This window comes from Heptranchias perlo, chromosome 5 (genome assembly GCF_035084215.1).
Source record: "Heptranchias perlo isolate sHepPer1 chromosome 5, sHepPer1.hap1, whole genome shotgun sequence".
Taxonomy (NCBI): domain Eukaryota; kingdom Metazoa; phylum Chordata; class Chondrichthyes; order Hexanchiformes; family Hexanchidae; genus Heptranchias; species Heptranchias perlo.
Genome location: NC_090329.1, coordinates 58,543,122 through 58,563,920, shown reverse-complemented (window position 1 = coordinate 58,563,920; position 20,799 = coordinate 58,543,122). Strand labels below are relative to the sequence as shown.

The window sequence follows — 20,799 nt, the reverse complement described above, 5'->3', positions numbered from 1 at the left end:
CATGGGAACAACACCACCTGCACGTTCCCCTCCAAGTCACATACCATCCCGACTTGGAAATATATCGCCGTTCCTTCATCGTCGCTGGGTCAAAATCCTGGAACTCCCTTTCTAACAGCACTGTGGGAGAACCTTCACCACGTGGACTGCAGCGGTTCAAGAAGGCGACTCACCACCACCTTCTCAAGGGAAATCAGGGATGGGCAATAAATGCTGGCCTCGCCAGCGACGCCCACATCCCATGAACGAATTTTTAAAAAAGTTCCTTCTACATTGCTGCAAAGGTGCTAGCAGAACAGTATCCTCCCTACCAGCTCCCTGATAGCTACTTAGTAACTTAACCAGCTGAGCTGCGTCATACAGACCATGAAGATCGCAGACTCGATTAGTCTTTGTTTAGTTTGTAGTTGGAGTCCAAAAAATGGCCTAATTTTCCTTGGTGTTAGGGAAGGAAGAATTGTCCAGGGTTCCTACTCTTGATTGCTATCCAATGACTCGTCTGTCTGTGTGGATGTCATGCGAGGACAGGATTGAGCTCAGCTGTGATAACCACCCCTCCCCCCAAGTTGAATAGCCCACCAAAACTCACAATCCAAGTTTATACATGAAGAATGGGCACTTTGGTCATGTGCTGGAGGGAATCTGGCACCCATGAAACCTTACTTTAACAAGAAGTCAATGGCCCAGAATTTGCTATCAAAATAACAGTGAGGCTAACGACGTTCACCATTATTTATTTGCAAATCGCACAGCAACTTCAGTCGAGGGCAGATGCGCAGCTAAATGCGAAAATCTAGAAGTTGTTTTTCGAGATGCACCGCTCCGCCGTTAGCTTCACAAAAAACGGCATCTCGCCACTGACTCACCATTCAAATGAATTGAACGGCTTTAAGTTCCTGTATTTTTTTTATTCGTTTATGGGATGTGGGCATCGCTGGCAAGGCCATCATTTATTGCCCTTCCCTAATGTCCTGGCGTTGAGATGATTGGCCTACAACAACCACTACCACCTTCCTTTGTGCTAAGTATGACTCCAGCCACTGGAGAGTTTTCCCCGATTCCCATTGACTTCAATTTTACTAGGGCTCCTTGGTGCCACACTTGGTCAAATGCTGCCTTGATGTCAAGGGCAGTCACTCTCACCTCACCTCTGGAATTCAGTTCTTTTGTCCATGTTTGGACCAAGGCTGTAATGAGGTCTGGAGCCGAGTGGTCCTGGCGGAACCCAAACTGAGCATCGATGAGCAGGCTATTGTTGAATAAGTGCCGCTTGATAGCATTGTTGACGACACCTTCCGTCACTTTGCTGATGATTGAGAGTAGACTGATGGGGCGGTAATTGGCCGGATTGGATTTGTCCTGCTTTTTGTGGACAGGACATTGCTGGTCAATTTTCCACATTGTTGGGTAGATACCAGTGTGTAGCTGTACTGGAACAGCTTGGCTAGTTCTGGAGCACAAGTCTTCAGCACTACAGCTGGGATGTTGTCGGGGCCCATAGCCTTTGCTATATCCAGTGCACTCAGCCGTTTGTTGATATCACTTAGAGTGAATTGAATTGGCTGAAGACTGGCTTCTGTGATGGTGGGGATATCGGGAGGAGGCCAGGATGGATCATCCACTCGGCACTTCTGGCTGAAGATGGTTGCAAACGCTTCAGCCTTGTCTTTTGCACTCACGTGCTGGACTCCGCCATCATTGAGGATGGGGATGTTCACGGAGCCTCCTCCTCCCGTTAGTTGTTTAATTGTGCACCACCATTCACAACCAGATGTGGCAGGACTACAGAGCTTGAATCTGATCCATTGGTTGTGTAATCACTTAGCTCTGTCTATAGGACGTTGCTTCCGCTGTTTAGCATGCATGTAGTCCTGTGTTGTAGCTTCACCAATGTATCTCATTTTTAGGTACTATCTTGCTCTTGGTATGCTCTTCTACACTCCTCATTGAACCAGGGTTGATCCTCTTGTTTGTTCGTAGTGGTAGTGTGAGGAATATGCCGTGCCATGAGGTTACAGATTGTGCTGGAATACAATTCTGCTGCTGCTAATGGCCCACAGCGCCTCATGGAAGCCCAGTTTTGAGCCGCGAGATCTGTCTGAATCTATCCCATTTAGCACGGTGGTAGTGCCAATCAACACGTTGGATGGTGTCCTCAGTGCGAAGATGGGACTTTGTCTCCACGAGGACTGTGCAGTTGTCACTCCTACCAATACTGTCACGGACAGATGCATTTGTGACAGGTAGATTGGTGAGGATGAGGTCAAGTAAGATTTTCCCTCGCGTTAGTTTGCTCACCACCTGCCGCAGGCCCAGTCTGGCAGCTATGTCCTTTAGGACTCGGCCAGCTCAGTCAGTAGTGGTGCTACCAAGCCACTCTTGGTGATGGACATTGATGTCCCCCACCCAGAGTCCATTCTGTGCCCTTGCTACCCTCCAGTGCTTCCTCCAAGTGGTGCTCAACATGGAGGAGGACTGTAGATGGTAATCAGCAGAAGGTTTCCTTGCCCATGTTTGACTTGAAGCCATGAGATTTCATGGTTTCCTGAGTCAATGTTGAGGACTCCCAAGGCCACTCCCTCCTGACTGTATACCACTGTGCCGCCACCTCTGGTGGGTATGTCCTGTCCCACCAGCAGGACAGACAGGGATGGTGAGGAGGAGTCTATGAGAAGGACTTTGTAGGGTTGACTGGTCCGTCCAACTGAGTGACTTGCTGGGCCATTTGAGAGGGCGATTAAGAATCAACCACATTGCCGTGGGTCTGGAGTCACATATAGGCCAGAGCAGGTAAGGACAGCAGGTTCCCTTCCCTAAAGGAAGGACATTCGTGAACCAGATGGGTTTTTACGATGACCGGTTAGTTTCATGGCTACCACTAGTTTTTTTTTAATTCCAGGTTTTATTTAATTGAATTTAAATTCCCCAGCTGCCGTGACAGGATTTGAACTCATGACTCTGGATTACTATTCCAGTAACATAACCACAATGCTACCGTACCCTTGCATACTATATACAAACTAAACTCACCACAGAAAGTTTGGGCTTGTCATTTCAGTCTAATTACCCTTTTTAAACAGCATGATGTGTTAATTACTGCCAAACATCACCTCTGGCACTGAAAATGAACTATTACAAGTGTGGAGTCTCATTCCATCAGGTTTTAATCGTTGTGGGACATTGAAAAATATTAAATTAAAATTTTAAAAACTTTTTTTGTTTCTTTTCTCTCTCTTAATCCAATCTTTCTTTCCCTCTCTACTTCTCTTTCTGTACCTGATTTAACATTGAATTCACTATTCTAACTTACACTTCCTGGTTCAGACTCCGCACTGTTGATTTAACAATCTTTCAATCTGATTGGTTAAGGAGCTACACAGTTGCTTGTCCTGTTCACTCAGACCCTAGATGCCCTGTAGATGCTGCACCATTTCCATCTCTCTCACCCAGCAATAGCAGTGCAAAATCTCATGGAAATGAAACAGGCAAGGGTAAGTCTAACTAATGGCAGGCATCATTGATCACCAGCTATAGCAAATTCTGGGCCAGTGTTCTGGAGAGGATAAAATTGGCAGGAAAGAGGAAGAAAACCAAGACCATGCCTCTGGACTGGATGGTGTGATAGACTAACAGTTCTTCTCACTCTGGAACAGGGAATTGAATGTAACTCAAACTGAAGTCTCTCTGCTGGGTGTGTAGGTCTCAAGAATAATGAGTTTGGGTAATTTCATTCCAGTTCTTAGTGGCATTAAGTCCACAGCACAAAGCTGATAACAAACCGGCATTGTTAGTTTGATGGGTGGTGTGGGAAATTGAAAATTCACACTTGTACAATAAAGAGTGCTCCTCTGTGGCTGGGGTAAAGATATATTGCTTTGAAATAATAGGAAGTTCTACTCCGAATCTGACCTGCACTATTCCTGATCCAGCAATGTTTGAATTAATCAGCTATGCCATGGGGCTTTAACTGATGTTGCACAATAACCTATATTTTAAGTTGCCAAGAATCAAATTTTCTGCATAATTTGCATGCAAATTATTGATTATATTTTTGGCAACAAAATTTACACAGATGTTTTCTGAATGAAATCTTTTTTACAATAGGTACTGAGGGGCACAGCAGAAGTTATATGTCTCTAAATATGTGCAAATAATAATGAGGTTACTTGGACCTCAAACAATAACAAACCATTTTTCTGTTTGCATTTGATGCCATCATGTTTTTGGGAAACTTATGTAATTGCAACCTACTGTATGCATTTCAATATGATGGATAGACTATTGCCTACATAACTCCTGAAAGGCACCCAGGAAGAGAAAATAGCAAAAAAAAGTTGATGGTTGCAATGGTTTTGCCACTCCCAAAGCAGTAGAAATGACTAACATTCAAAATCAGGCCCCAGAAGTTATGCTTTTTGTCAGATGAATATAAAGATAAAGACAGTGTCAGATAATTCATGTGGGAACAGTCGTGCCTTCAGAGGCCCGGTTGGCTCTCAATTAAGACTTTTAGCTCAGTTTTGTTGTAGTATTCACAGTGAAAAACACAAACCATTAGATTGCCATTTCTGTACATATTGTACCAGTAAATTTCAGAAAATAATTTTCTAAAAAGTCACCACTGACAGAGAACAGTAACGTTAAGTGAACATTTAGCAGATGGTCTCACTTTCCCGAAGTGCTTAAAGAAAGATAAATGTGTTTTAAAGCTCAAATACTATCAGGTGGAAATTAACGATTCAATCTCTGGCTTTTACCATAAAAGGTTGTTTTTATTTGACAGTGACATGTTGATTTGTAACCAAACAGCCCCAAAAATATCCTCTGAACATCACAATCCAAACTGGCTTGGTATATTTCAAATTAAAATAGATCACGCTAACTAACTGAATGTAAAATCATTTAAACTTCTTTATTGCTTTCCAAACTGTAATAAAATGATTACTGTTAAGAATAAAATGTTTAGTAAATGGTCCCAGTTTCAGTCTCTGATCTACAATGAGTTAGCCGATCTCACTCTATGGCAATAGATGCTTTATGAAAGGGACATCTAGGCCCGAGAGGAAATATCAGGCAGGGTTCCAGTTCCTGATCACATCCAGTGACCTCGGCTGGAAGGTGGATGTTTCTGGACATCAGCGATAATCTGCCTGAGGCTCATACAGGAAGAAAGGACACATGGGTGTGACACAGGAGGGCAGCAGTCACCTGTGGCACTGTGACCTGGCATTGAGTCAATGACTTTAGGAGAGGAGTAGGAGGAGAGAAAATTGGCAAAACAATAGAAATACAGTAAATAAAATGTTGTTAAGTAAAATGATCAAGAGTCATTAGAGATACAAATAAGGGTTAAATTTAACAAACCCAGGTCTGCTGAAAGCAATGACATCTATTATTGAGGTTTTAAAAACATTAAAGACATTTAATATGTGTAGTGATTAAGAAAACAAAACTATATAAAAACAGCAACTTTTTCTTATTTATTTAACTATATGCATTTTGTTCAATTTTGTGATGCAGACTCACCACATTCATTACAAAATTAACACGGCCAAAGTATAGTTGTGGAATAGCACTGCATCAATCCTGTAACTTAGTGCTATTAAGTTAAACTAGACATCCTCAAACTTGAGACAAATTGTGATCCCCGAGGAAAATTATAAGATCATATGAACAACGCAACTCTAGGTTTAAGAAAATAGGACCATAACATGAATCTTGAGTATTCCTGAAGGCTGATTTTTGTAATTTCATGTTCCCCTTGTGCATTAAGCCAAGCACCCCCCCCACCCCCCCGTCAGTTCTCCTCCCACTCTAGCCCTGAATCCTAGTCTCTTTCTAGTTTCTTCCCATCTCCCACCACCCCCCCTTCTCATCAGAGTCCTACCTTCTGCTCCTTTGACCCCTTACCCAATAAACTCTTGAGCACCTAACTTCTTAGCCGATATTGTATCCGCCTCCTCAAACATCATCCCCCTCCCTTTCCAAACCATCGTCATACCCGACCACCCCAACAAAACTTACCCTCAACCCCTCTGTCCTTGGAAACTACCACCCTGTCCCTGACCTCTATTTCTGCTCCAAAGTCCTGAAGCTTCTGGTCACCTCCCAGATCTGTGCCCATCTCTCCCACAACTCCGTTTGAATCCCTCCAGAGTTTGACCCTACCACAGCACTGAAATAGATCTAACTACAATCAAAACAAAACTGACTGACTGTGGTGCATTATTCCTCTTCATCCTCCTTGTTCTCTCTGTAGCCTTCAATACAATCTTTCAAAACCTGCCTTCCACTCATCCAAAACCTGCCTTCCACTCATCCAAAACACTGCTGCCTGTTTCCTATCCCACACCAAGTCCCGCTTGTCCATCTTTCCCATGCTCGCAGACTTACATTGGCTTCTGGACCCCCAACCCCTGCAATTTAAAATTCTCATCCTGGTATTCAAATCCCTCCATGGCCTTGTCCCTTCCCGTCTCTGTAACCTCCTCCAGCCCTACAATCCTGAGAACTCTGCGTTCCTTCAACACTGGCCTTTGGTGCATCCACTCCCTTTGCCCCTTAATTGGTGGCCCACCATAAACGAGCTTAAAAACAGAAAATGTTTGACAACTACAGCAGGTCTGACAGCATCCGAAAAGAGAAAAAGTGGGTTAATAATTTGGGTCGAGAACCCTTTTTCTCTTTTTAAATCTTTATAGATATGATGTGCATTTCCAATATTTTCTGTTTTTATTCCACACTTTCCAGGATTCAGTTTTTCCTTTTTATCTTCATCATAAGCTAATTATCTAGTTGCATCAATATAATACTTTGAAGTAAACTAAAATCTTTACTTTAAGTACATGAACAAAAATAGATTATTAATAGGTCCAGATAAGTATAAGCAGTTTTACAACACTTGCCTGTGTTTTGTCCCAGCTTAAACGTACTGACTAATTTATTAGTACTCCAGCATTCTGAAATGTTAAGAGTCCATTCACTGAGATGAATGTATTGATAGAAGTAAAACGTTAGTGAAATTCTCATTTCAGGAATAGCCAAAAATTAGCCTGTAATATTTGCCACAGTTCAATAAAATTACAATGTCAGTGCAGCAGCCAAACCAAGTTCAATAATGGACTTCAAGACATAATTTTAGATTAGTAACAAGGAATGACAATTGTGCGATTAATTCCAGTACTGAATAACCAAATGCAACAGTGAAAATTCTGTACATTATGACGTATAGCTTAACACTCATTAAGGCCTCACTATAAACTGATATTATACTAGTTTCTTTTAAATGAGGTAGCATTTTACTTCAAGCATTAGTTTTGTTTTAAATCCTTTTCTTTAAGATGAGCTATTGTGCTTGGCTATTAGAATCTTCACATGGTTGTGCTGATCCAGTAGTTACATCGTTAAAGTATGTTTGACTCTTAATTAGAACCTCTTAACCATTCAAACCCTGGCCAATTCATATTTTCCTTATGTTTCTCCTGGGAAGGAATATGGTCCACGATGTTCAAGAGTGACTCTAATAACGCTAACCAAGGTGTGGTGTTGATGCTATCAAATGAAGTTATCCATTGGCTGGGAAGTTCTGCAACAATAGCATGGATAGATAGCTTGAACAAAGGGTGTTTACAGAAAAGAAGTAAAATTAAGAAAATGAGGAGCACAGACTTTACAATTTAAAATAGCTGTTAAGCATAAATGGTTAAACCAAATATTTCTTTAAAAAATCCAAACGTTTCATTGATGTCAGTTTTCAATTTTATCAGAGATTAAAAATTATTTTAATATAACTATCCAATATACTTTATTCCTCTATTTGTATTCTTCAAAATATGTGCATTATGTTAGTATAATTTTGCCCCTCTTTTAAAATGTCCTCAGTGATGTTGCATCTATTATAAAACACCAGTTACTAATTGCCAACATCCTACTACCCTGGGTAACCAACTACTTTTAATCCGATGCTAGCTATTTTTCATAAATGGGGGCAAGAAAGGAAAAAAGCATATTGAAAATATTGCATAAAACAATGAATGACTATGAATACTCAGTTAATTTTTCAAATTGGTCCAAAACAGATGTGAGTATATAAAACTTGTAGTTCAACCCACAATGCAGATATATGTAAACTGAACTGAAACCTAGTTTCACAGAATTATTTGGTGCACTTTCAATATTTTTTGCCGTGATAAACTTCTGCAGAAGTTTTTCAGGAAGTTCAGGTCTCAGTAAAGTTTGCCAGCTTTTTCCTTACCAACTGTTAACAGTTTCATTCATATTAGTAACTGCTTTCCTGACGTCTGAGGTTGGTTGGTGGGGGGGGGGGGGGGGGGTGGCGGTGGGGAAGAGAGGAATTGCTATTTCATCGTAGGACATTGATGGCATAATGTAAACAAAGCTAAATCCAATGACACGGCAATGTGAATCTCCCAACATAGCCTAACAATTATAACAGAATTACACTATAATGTTAGAGTTTCAGTATATAGAAAGGTCATGTCAAATGGTTCAGAAAATCCATCAGTCTTTTGCCACAGAACTGAAGTACAGCGATTACTCAGATAAATCTATCACACTTTGTTTGCCATCCATGAAAGGTAGGTATTCCACATCAGAGCAACAATCTGAACAACAGCCAACCTGTGTTAAAATAAAAAAAACAATTGTGAGTGACGGAAATACTTAACAATTTATGTCATTTGTATTTGTTAGCTGTTATTCATCACGAAACAAATTTTAGTTTTTTAAAATTTTTGCTTCAATTAGTCAAGTCAAAAATCATTCAGGTAATATAAAAAAGGTGCCTGGGAAATTAATTTGCTATCAAATAGTAACTTGCTGGACCACAGTGGTTATTCTATGATACACAGGAACTGAACACATTGTGCCAGTGTAATTTATATCTGTGAAAGCAATTCTTTACTTCTATAGCAGCGAGGAAGGACAATGTAAACTGGTTTCTTCGTATGCCCTTCACTTAGAATTATACACATACTAAATATTTTAGATCTGACAGATGGGCCCAGCGGTGCAGGGTGCATAAGTGCGCCAACATGCAGCATCGCAGCAATGGCGGATAAAGGTTTAATTTCCTGTGCTAATGAGCTTTTGAATTCATGGGTGCTGTGTACACCAAGCAGAGCAAGATGCCACCTCTCACGAGTGCCATCCCTAGGCTGTTCTTGCACATCTCCCTGTGGCTAGTCCACAGTGGGACCAGTGGAGTCATGGAATGTCGCTGTCCATCGATAATCTTGGTGAATGGTCAATAGATGAAACAAAGAAAAACATTAAAAAAAATGTATCTTCCAGAAAGTGACAATATGAAAAACAATTCTACGATTAATTAGTTTAATAACATTTTCATAGTTATGCAAGACTAAACATTCATTGCACACTGCTCCCAACCTAACCTTCATTCCTTTTATGGATATTTTGAGATGCATTAAAATGAGTTCTTACTTACTGAAATACTTTCCAGTTACATTTTGTATATTTTATGGATTCCTTTCACTTGTAGCTTAGAACTACTATTGGAATCTCCAAAATATACACAGCTTGTGTCAGCTAAAGGGAAAGACATGTTAATCAGGACGCTCGGTTAACTTTATATAATAATCGTTAGGGCCTCACTTCAATGATTCATCTCTCACAAATCAGTTCAAGCAGTTCTGAACATTACATCAGTGAAGAGAAACAAGACCTTTAGATGTAATATAGTTATGGAGAACAATTTCCTCTAAATGTGAACTGTTAATGTGAATAGTTATCTTCATCATTACAGGATGTAACTTCAACATTAAAAAATGTATAATGCTAAAGAAGGCAAACAGGTAGAATCAATGATCTGTCCTGTTGGAGGGATTTTCAAAACCTGGATCATCTGAGTTTTTGATTTTTTAAGAATTGCAATTTTTTAAATTCTGTTCTGCCAATTTAAGTTGATTTAAAGAACCAAATCTAGGATGGCTTCAAAGGGTTACTGCCCCAGACAGTATGAAGGAGCCGAATCCATGCTCTTGATATATTAACCCTCCCGGATTGTGGGAAAGCTTACTTGTAGGGATGATGTTGGCTTCTCAGGTTTGTAATGAACTATTTGTTGACAGACCCCATTCTGTGCTTTGTGTGTAAAACTGCAACAAAGATTGCCCAAAGTACAACTGGTCAAACAATAAAAATTCTCCATTTTGAAAGTTGCTGCCGCTTCCAAAATAGAGTGTACAAGCCAGACGAAAGGAAAAAAAGGACAAATAAAATATCTTAAATTTAGTTTTAGTTATAAAAAAGTTAGAAAGAATAAATTAAATAGGATAAAGTGGGACAGAAGAGAGAACCCATTGTGTCAATGAAAAATGGTGCCAGCAGAATCTGAAATGGAGGGGAGGGGAAAAATAATTTACAAATAGTGAATAGTGAAGTAAATCATTAAAAAAATGTGGAAGTAGGGCAAAAATAATGAGAAGCGTAGGCAGAGAGTAAAATAAAATCAAAGAACAGGATGAAGAGAATTTCTGATATATATGGCTGCCCTTGTGCTTTTGTGGAGTTGACTGTATAGATCTGATTGGTTCAGGGTGTCACTCAGTCGGGATGGACCAATGAGCAACACTGTGAAAACTCCACAATATTAGAGTATTACAGAAAAACCTTTTAACAATAGATTGTCAAAGAACATTGTAATTATCTCTGGAGATGAGAGCCTAACTTTTCTTTCAGTGTCTTGCTGCACTGTGCATTTTTCCTGGCTGATTGGGCAAGTTAGAGAAAATCCTGGTTACTATTATAAATAATTTTAGTGATCTTGAGGAATATTCCAGGGAAGGCGCAAAAAATTATTTGTGCATCTTATGCCGTGTATTTTCTGGTTTCTACTGTTAAAAAAAATGTTCAGTTGGGTAGAAGTTCTCAGACCCAGAAATGACTGCAGTTGCACTAGTGTAGAACAATCAACAGAAAATCCTGTAGATCAGCATCTAGCTGGGTTGAAAATATTCTCCCTGTGCTTCAGTGAGATTTTGTTTAAAGGCAATTTTCCAGTAGTTTATGCCATGGAAATTAAATTGAGGGGCAGAATTCTGCCAACTGTCTGTGCCCAGCTGCCTGATTACCATTACCATTTGGACCATGGCTATTCCTAAGGAAATACTTTTCTATTTGTTATTAGGGGGAGGAAGAAGAGGTAGAGGAGCAAAGGAACGATGCCAGGCGGGGGAGGTTGCACCAGAGGTAGACAGCCCACATCCGTTGTTATCCTAGAACCCAGATATACCAGCAGAGTGCACCTTCCCATTTAAAGTGCAGCTGCAGGATTTTCAAAACCTACAGCAGCACAGCAAATCCTGCCTGACAACCAGTCAGCTCCTAGCAGCAGGCATCCTTTACATCAGGGGCTCACTCAGACCAGAAAATCATCACCATTGCCTCTTGCTACCTCGGCAGAACTTACATTTTTTTTGTTTGATGAATAAACTCAAAAAATAATTAACACTTTTTTTTACCTGTGTGCAAGTGGTATAAAGTAGAAATTTAACATTTGTGCAGCTGGCCAGATCTTTAAAAGAGCAGAAGAAAAAGTTAGTTTTACAACTTTTACAAAAAAGTAACAAGACTAGATTTTAACTTGTATAGCTGAAAACAAAATCATGTGGATGTCTTCTGTTGAGAAAATTATCAAATTATTATGCAATATGATGATTATACAATATCTTGCCCTTTTCAACTGTAACAATTTCAAAGTAGAGATATTTGAGTTGACCTTAACAGCAGTAGTCTTTGTATGAACAGAAGCCTTACATTGGATTTTATTGGAAGAAATATATTTAGATGCAGTAACGAATTTCAATTCTGTACTGGGCATGGGTCTATAGCATAAAATTGGCCTTAATTTGACACTGATTGACAATCTCACTCAAAAGGCCACAGGATGGCTTGTGGGGGAAATTGACAAATGTCAGACTGATGCAATGGGGTGGTACTGTACTGAAGTTGGAGCTGAGGTACATTTTCTGGGTAGAGTAGTTTTGTTCTGCATCTACCGTGATATACCTGCTCTGGGAGTGTTTGATGCTGACATTGGATTTCTAGGTTAAAAAAAACAAAATTCAAAGAAACAATGAAAACTCAAGCTTACGTTATGGCCAGAGGAGGGCCTGATTCCATCACACTAATTGGCAAAGTCAGCTAATGGCCGCCAACCAAACAGAAATTACCACCTATACTTTTCAAGTCCAGTTTTTAAAAAAGTATAGCAGAGATCAAAGTACTGGGCAGGGCCTCCTCTACAGAATTATCTGCAAAATAAGTTAAGACTTGGACTAAGATTTCTGAAAAAAGTAGGATCATCTCAGTTTATTTTCAATATCTATTATATATTGAGGTTTTACACACTGTAAAGAATAATAAAATGACATGCATGACACCATACTTATATCAACATTTTTCTCAAACTTCAGTAAAAGGAGAGAATATTAACAAAGCTTTGACAGAAATTTGGCTTCAGCCAGTGCAAAACTGGGAAATAAACAGCTATAATAGGCAGGAGAGATAAAGAAGGAAAAAAGGGGAATCGTATAAATTAAGGAAAACATTACAGCCAAATAAAAGATAATTTTTATTAATGGTGGTGTTCAGAAAGAGTCTGTCTGGGTCTGGAATTTGTTACCATTCTGGAAGTACATTATAGATCACCAAAAAGTGGGAAAGAATTGAGGATGAGGTCTGTATGCAATTGAGAGATTCGCAGTGGTAACAGTATTATAATGATGGGAGACTTTAATTATCATAACGTAGACTGGAATAAGATACATGCTGTGGTTAAATGGAATGGGGTTCTTGGAATGCATCCAGGACAGGTTCCTTAATGAGTAGACTGCATGTCCACCAAGGAGATACAGTGTTAGATCCGGTTGTGGGAAATGAAGGAGGACAAGAAAGCAACCTGTATGTTGGCCCTTATATCTAGAGGACTAGAATACAAGGGAATAGAAGTTATGCTACAGCTATACAAAGCCCTGGTTAGGCCACACCTGGGGTACTGTATTCAGTTCTGGGCACCACACCTTAGGAAGGATATATTGGCCTTGGAGAGAGTGCAGGATAGATTTACTAGAATGATAACTGGACTCCAAGGATTAAATTACAAGAGATTACACAAACTAGGGTTGTATTCCCTGGAATTTAGAAGATTAAGTGGTGATTTGGTCAAAGTTTAAGATATTCAAGGGGAACTGATAGAGAGAAACTATTTCCACTGGTTGGCGAGTCCAGGACTGGGGAACATAGCTTAAAAATTAGAGCCAGGACTTTCAGGAGTGAAGTTAGGAAACATTTCTACACGCAAAGGGTGGTAGAAGTTTGGATCTCTCTTCAACAAACAGCAGTTGATGCTAGCTCAATTGTTAATTTTAAATCTGAGTGTGATAGATTCTTGTTAACTAAAAGTATTAAGGGATATGGGGCTAAGGCGGGTATATGGAATTAGCCATGATCTCATTGGATGTCCTGTGACAGACTCGAGGGGCTAAATGGCCTACTTCTGTTCCTCTTTTCCTATGCCCCTATAGATAGGTGAATACTTGAGAAATAGTGGCCATTATCAAATTAAATTCATAAAAGGTGTTGAACTGGAATTTAGCTAATTTCAGTTAGATGAAAGGGGACCTTAACCAGATGGAACAAAAACAGAAAACGTTGTAAACACTCAGCAAGTTAGGCTGTATCTATTGAAAGAACTCAAGTCAATGTTTCAAGTGTCGCACCCTTCTTCAAAAGGGGAGCTTTATGCTTCCAACAAGACATCTTTCTAGGATTAGGCTGATGTTCATGGTTGGTACATTTTTGTTGTTATGTGATGTAGTGGACTTGGGTCTATTATTGTGGCTAGATGCAGACGTATAGCATTCTGAATCCAGAATTGCTCAGATACTCAATGGTCTACCCTGAGACTCTATCATTTCCAAGCAGAACTGAAATTCCAGATTCAAGGATGAAAAGGTAGTGACTGAGGCTGGCACTGTTTTGAGCTACATTGCTGAGTTGATCATACTACCACTTAAATACCCAACACAATAATATAAATGGATACTATTACTTACATAATAGTTTGTTATCAATGCATTTTTATAATCCTGAAAAGAGAACAAATAAATATAGTCTAAGTCAATCGGTAAGATTTCAGATTAAATCTTAGTTACCATAACTTATTCATTAAATTGTGCAAACCTTTGGGTATAATCATAAAAGGCAAACATTAATAAAAGTTGATACATATGAAATGAAAGCAAAAAGACATTTAGTTGAACATTAATGCTAACTTAGGTACCTCTCTACAAGTGGAACACACATTGCTGTAAGAAAATTCATTAACTGTACATGTGCACACTAGTGTTATGAAAATCTATAGAGAACAAGCAGACTTTGAACTGCTGTGTCAGCCGTGGCTTAGTGGTAGAACTCTCACCACAAGTCATGGGTTCATGCCCCACTCCAAGAGACTTGAGCATATAACCTAGGCTGACAGTGCAGTGCTGAGGGAATGCTGCACTGTTGGAGGTGCCATCTTTCATATGAGACTTTAAACCAAGGTCTGTTTGCCCTCTCAGGTGGATACAAAAGATTCCACAACACTCTTCGAAGAGGAGGGGAGTTCTCCCAATGTCCTGGCCAATATTTATCCCTCAACCAACATCACTAAAACAGATTATCTGGTCATTTATCTCACTTCCTGTCATCTCTTTCCATTATAATTTCCTATGTTCACATTTATTAGGGAAACAACTTATGCAAATGTATCATTTTGTAATTGTACTCTTCCACCAGTAGTGGCACCACAGCACCTCAGTTTCACATCCCCCAGCTACTCAGCCTGTCCTGCAGGGAAATGCCTATATTGCAACCCACTCTACTTCTCAAATTGCCATAATTTTTGCTATTTAACTATATTAAATCAAAATAGGGAACATAGGAACAGGAGTAAGCCATTTAGCCCCTCGAGCCTGTTCCGCTATTCAGTGAGATCATGGCTGATCTGTGACCTAACTCCATATATCCGCTTTAGCCCGATATCCCTCAATACCTTTGGTTAACAAAAATCTATCAAACTCAGATTTAAAATTAACAATTGAGCTAACATCAACTGCCATTTGCGGAAGAGTTTCAAACTTCTACCACCCTTTACATGTTGAAGTGTTTCCTAACTTCACTCCTGAAAGTCCTGGCTCTAATTTTTAGGCTATGTTCCCTAGTCCTAGACTCCCAAACCAGCAGAAATAGTTTCTCTCTATCTACCCTATCAGTTCCCCTTAATATCTTGAAAACTTCGATCAAATCACCCCTTAATCTTCTAAATTCCAGGGAATACAACCCTAGTTTGTGTAATCTCTCCTCGTAATTTAGTCCTTGGAGTCCAGGTATCATTCTAGTAAATCTATGCTGCACTCCCTCCAAGGCCAATATATCCTTCCTAAGGTGCGGTGCCCAGAACTGAACACAGTACTCCAGGTTCGGTCTAACCAGGGCTTTGTATAGCTGCAGCATAACTTCTACCCCCTTGTATTCTAGTCCTCTAGATATAAAGGTCAGCATTCCATTAGCCTTTTTGATTATTTTCTGTACCAGTCCATGACATTTTAATGATCTATCGACATGGACCCCTAATTCTCTTTGGATCTCCAAATTTTCAAGCTTTTCACCATTTAGAAAATACTCTGATCTATCCTTTTTAAGGTCCAAAGTGGATGAGCTCACACTTCCCTACTTTGAAATCCATTTACCACAGTTTTGCCCATTCACGTAATCTATTAATATCTCTAATTTTATGCTTCCATCTACACTGCTTGCAACGCCGCCTATCTTTGTGTCATCGGCAAACTTGAACATGTGGCCCTCTATCCCGTCATCTAAGTCGTTAATAAATAGTGAATAGTTGAGGCCCCAACATAGATCCCACTAGTCACATCCTGTCAATTTGAGTACCTGCCCATTATCCCTACTTTCTCTCTCCTGCCGCTCAGCCAATTTCCTAATCAGGTCAATAATTTGTCCTCAATTCCAAGAGCTTCAACTTTAGCTTAGTCTCTTATGACATTCATAGACATTCCCCTGTCCACTACTTTTGTCACCTCTTCAAAAAATTCAATCAGGTTCATCAGGCGTGACCTACCCTTTACAGATCCATACTGGCTCTCTCTGATCAGCTGAAAATTTTCAAGATGTTCAGTCACTCTATCCTTAATTATAGACACTAGTAATTTCCCAACAACAGATATTAGGCTAACTGGTCTATAATTCCGTCATTTCCCCCTCTCACCTTTGTTAAATAGCAGAGTGACCTGTGCAACTTTAAAATCTAAAAGGAACAGTTCCTGAATCGAGAGAACTTTGGAAGATGATAGTTAGGGCATCTGCAATGTTCTCACCTATTTCCTTTAAAACCCTGGGATGGAAACTATCTGGTCCTGGGAATTTGCTACTCTGTTAGTGCCATTATTTTCTTCATTACTGTTAATTTGCTTACGTCAATTATGGTGATTCCCAATCCCTGATTCAAAATTAATTTCTTTGGGGTGTCCAGCATGCTATCCTCTTCCTCTACTGTACATACTGAGGCAAAAGTAATTATTTAACGTGTCCGCCATTTCCTTATTTTCATTTACAATATCACAATTATCAGTTTTTAAGGGGCCCAAATTACTCTTGACCATCCCCTTTTTCCTAATAGAATTGTAAAAATGTGTTGGGGTTGATATTCCTTGCAAGTTTCTTTTCATACACCCTTTTTGTAGCTCTCACTATCTGTTATGTCATCCTTTGCTTTTCAATGTATCTCTCCCAGTCGCCAGGATCTGTGCTATTTTTTGCATTTTTGTATGTTTTTCTTTACCTCGTCATTCATGGCTGTTTTTTTGGCAAGTAGAGCTCTTGCCCCTTAGGGGTATAAACTGGTTCTGAGGCACGTTAAATTCTTTTTTGAACACCTCCCACTGAACTTCTGTTGTTTTACTCATTAACAGATTTGCCCAGTTTACTGTAGACAGTCTCTGTCTCATCCCACTGAAGTCGGTCTTACCTAAATTTAGAACCTTAGTAGCTGATACGGGTTTCTCCCTTTCAAACAAAGTTGAACCCGATCATATTATGATTGTTATTAGATAAATGTTCACGCACCGTTAGGCTGTTAACTAAATCTGGCTCATTGCTCATTATTAAATCTAATATGGCCTGCCCCCTTATTGGTTCTAGGACGTATTGCAGAAAGCTGTCCTGAACACACAAGAAATTCGCTACCTTTCTGACATGAGCTCGTCTGCTTATCCCAATCAATATGAAAGTTAAAATCTCCCATTAAAACCACTCTGCCTTTGCTACATGCTTGTCTAATCTCTATTTATACATTCTGCCACTTCACAGCTGCTACCAGAGGGCCTATACACAACTCCCACTACAGTCTTGAATCCTTTTCTATTTCTTAATTCTACCCATAAAGTCTCCACTGCCTGCTTACCGCTCGTTATATCCTCTCATCATTGAAGTAATTTTATCCTTAATCACGAAGGCTACTCCTCCCCCTCTACCAGTTTCCCTATCCTTCCTATTACAATATTAAATAAAAATAAAGGACAGAATGTATGACTTTAAAATGGGGACTAAATTACCTGTGCACCGTGGTTCAATTATCCTGTTTCACCTGAAGCTACTCCCATGTGCAGCAAGATGGATGATCAACTAGTACACTATTAAAGTCTTTTTTTATGAGCAGACATCCTGTTGTCAGAGTTTTTCATAATGCCTTTATAACATTTCGAATTGAAACTGCATATGTAAACATTTCTTATCGAAATTTTCAACACAAGTATTCAGCTGTTACTGTAGTTGTCGGCCTCCTTATTCCCCTCTCCCAGCTCCCGTCCTTTGGCCTCCTCACCCTCTAGTCCTGTTCCTTTGCCCACTCCTCAGCCTCTGGTACCAGACTGCCTATGTCTCCTACTCCCCCCGCTCCCCCCCCCATTTTTTTCTGTCATGCTCAGCTTTGGCCTGTGTTTTTCAGCCATTTGCAACCTTCTTCTGTGCCCTGCAATCGCTCATCTCTTCCACCCTTTGCAGCCAACTCCTGTGCACCACTCAGCTGTTCACAGCCTCCTGTTTTGCCCTGCAATTTCATGGTCAATCTTCAGCTTTTATAATGCTGTGTGATCTCCCGGTCACTTATCGCCATTTCCAACCTTCTTCTCTGCCCCGCTCAGCCATTCCTGACCTCCTCTTAACACTGTTCAATTTTATTTTTCCCATATTCCTGTCTCCTCCAGCTTTTTCTGTGGTGCGAGGCCTTTTTCTTCCTTACCCTCTCACTGTTCCATTTTTTAAAAAAAAAACCATTTCCTACCCCAACTAATTTTTATAAAAGTAAAGCACAGATCACAAAAACATATCAGAGAACAGTGACACACAAGTGATAAAATGCAGACAAAATCAAATTTATCACCCACATTTTCTTTTTTATTTAGGATGCCAGCATCTGTCCACAATAAACACTTGTTGACCTGCCAAGAGACATGTTTTGAGTATTGCTGGAAGGAATCAGCCTCACCCCTACCCCCCTCTATAGACAATCTAACCAAGGTCAGTGACTACTGCTGTGAAAGACAGGCTCAAATGTAATGCAATATCTGAAGATAGCGTGAGCACTGGGAAACACGGGGAAAAGGCAGTGGACAATGATGTTTGACATAAAATTTTAAACCAGGAGCTGGCATTGACCAGACACCTAGGCTGCATCAACCGGAACTGAATTAATTAGAAAATGGAAGTACTAACAGAAGTAAAAAAAATTACACTGATTTTTAAACTGCATTGGTTTTTTAAAAAAAGGGCCATCACCACAAGTAACTTTTTTTTCTTGGTATGCAAGGGTGACAAGTCGTTGACAATAAAAGAAAAATACTAGGGATGTGGTTCACAAAGGGTTCTTATATATAACAAAGTGAAGGAAAATCACCTAACTCAAAATGGCAGCAAATGGCATCAATTTCTTAAACACAATTCCTAGTTGACTTTGCTCCTGTGAGATGATGGCAACATTTTGTTTGTTTGTGGACCATGAACAAATCATAGGATGATATAGTACAGAAGGAAGCAATTCGTGCCATCGCGCCTGTGGCGACTCTTTGAAAAAGAGCTATCCAATTAGTCCCGCTCCCCTGATCTTACCCTATAGCAAATTTTTCCTTTTCAAGTATATATCCAATTCCTTTTTGAAATGAAAAATGAATATTGCCAGATAGATATCTATAATATATTTTTAAAAATGACACTGCATACACTTCCCAGCAACTTTATCCACTCCAAATTCTTATGTCTACATTTATAATGGAAAGTATCGATATAAACTTGTCACACTAGTGGTGGTGCTATATTGATTCAGTTCTGCTTCTCCTACCTCCTAAGCTTGTACTGCAGACAAACTACTATGCTTCAACCAACTCTACTTCACTGGTTCCTAAATTGGGTATGTTTTGTTATTTAACTATAAATAATAATAAAAACAGAGACAGAAAAAGAGAGACCCAAAAATAGAGAATGAGGATGAAAATTTTAAATTTGAGGCATTGGGAGACCAGGAGCCAATGTAGGTCAATAGGGTGAAGGGCTAGCAGGACTGGTGCGAAGTGGACATTAGCTTCAGAATTTTGGATGAGCTGAAGTTTATGGAGAGTGTTGAATGAGGATGGTGTGGTCGATCATGTCAAAGGTTGCACAGAGATCAAGGAGGGTGAAGAGGGATAGCGCATCATGGTCACAATCACGGAAAGTGTTATATGGGGCTGTTTCAGTGCTGTGGCAGGGATAGAAACCTGACTGGAGAAATTCAAACAGGGAAGTGCAGGAAAGATGGGCACGGATCTGTGGGGGAGAGGAGGGCAATTAACACATCAAGGAGAAAAGGGAGATTTAAAGATGAGGTGGTAGTTTGCAAGGACAGAGGGGTCGAGGGTGGGGTTTTTGAGTGGGAAGTGCTATTAACAGTTTTGAAAGCGAGGGGGACAGTACCCGAGGAGAGGGAATTATTTACAATATCAGCTAGCATGGAGGCCAGGATGGGAAGTTGGGTGGTCAGCAGTTTAGTGAAAATGGGATGAAGGGAGCAAAAGGTGGGTCTTGGGGATGAGATGAGCTCAGGGAGGGCATGGGAAGAGTTGGGAGCGAAAGATCCGGGTTCAGGGATAAGACATGGAGAAGCCTGGGGGGAGGTGAGCAGCAGGGGCAGCTGAACAGATGGCTTTGATTTCAGTGATGAAGGAGTTCATGAGCTCCTTGTATTTGTCGTTGGAGGTGAGGAGAGATGGGTTTGACATGTCCCTACCCAACTGCTGCCAAATCCCAGGATGGCTAAAGCCCAGAATCACCTCCCAGTATTGCTAAGCCCCCTGTCCTCTCATCATTATTGCTAAACACCTACCCCAACCTGCTACATCGTGCATAACATCTTGCTTTCTATCCTCAGCTTTAAAAAAGCTAAACAATAATTTATAAATAAAACAATGAGGGCCCCTGACTTACTGTTTTCACAGAAAAACGAATAGCTACAGAATTCAATCCCCAAACCAATAAAAAACCCAAAACGTCATGTAATAAAAACAGAATTCGACAATCAGTCTTCATGAATCAGTGGTTGTGGTGATACTTTGCATGTTACATGGTGAAACACTACCATTGTTATAAAACAACCTATCCTCCAACTCACCGTGAACAATGCCACGGGGCATCTGCTAGTATATATAAAAAAATAAGCTCGTCAGTTTA

General features: G+C 40.0%; 1 protein-coding gene across 1 annotated transcript in view; it reads right to left on the bottom strand.

Annotated features, from left to right (window-relative positions):
• Positions 1-4,773: 4,773 nt before the first annotated feature.
• Positions 4,774-20,799, bottom strand: part of mpv17 (mitochondrial inner membrane protein MPV17) — a 67,621-nt gene continuing 51,595 nt past the window's right edge. Inside the window, exons 6-8 of the mRNA XM_067983776.1 lie at positions 14,097-14,129; positions 11,502-11,554; positions 4,774-8,640 (exon numbers count right to left, since the gene is read on the bottom strand). Of these exons, the coding sequence (XP_067839877.1) occupies positions 8,571-8,640; positions 11,502-11,554; positions 14,097-14,129 (156 nt within the window). The 3' untranslated portion in view covers positions 4,774-8,570. The remainder of the gene's footprint in view (positions 8,641-11,501; positions 11,555-14,096; positions 14,130-20,799) is intronic.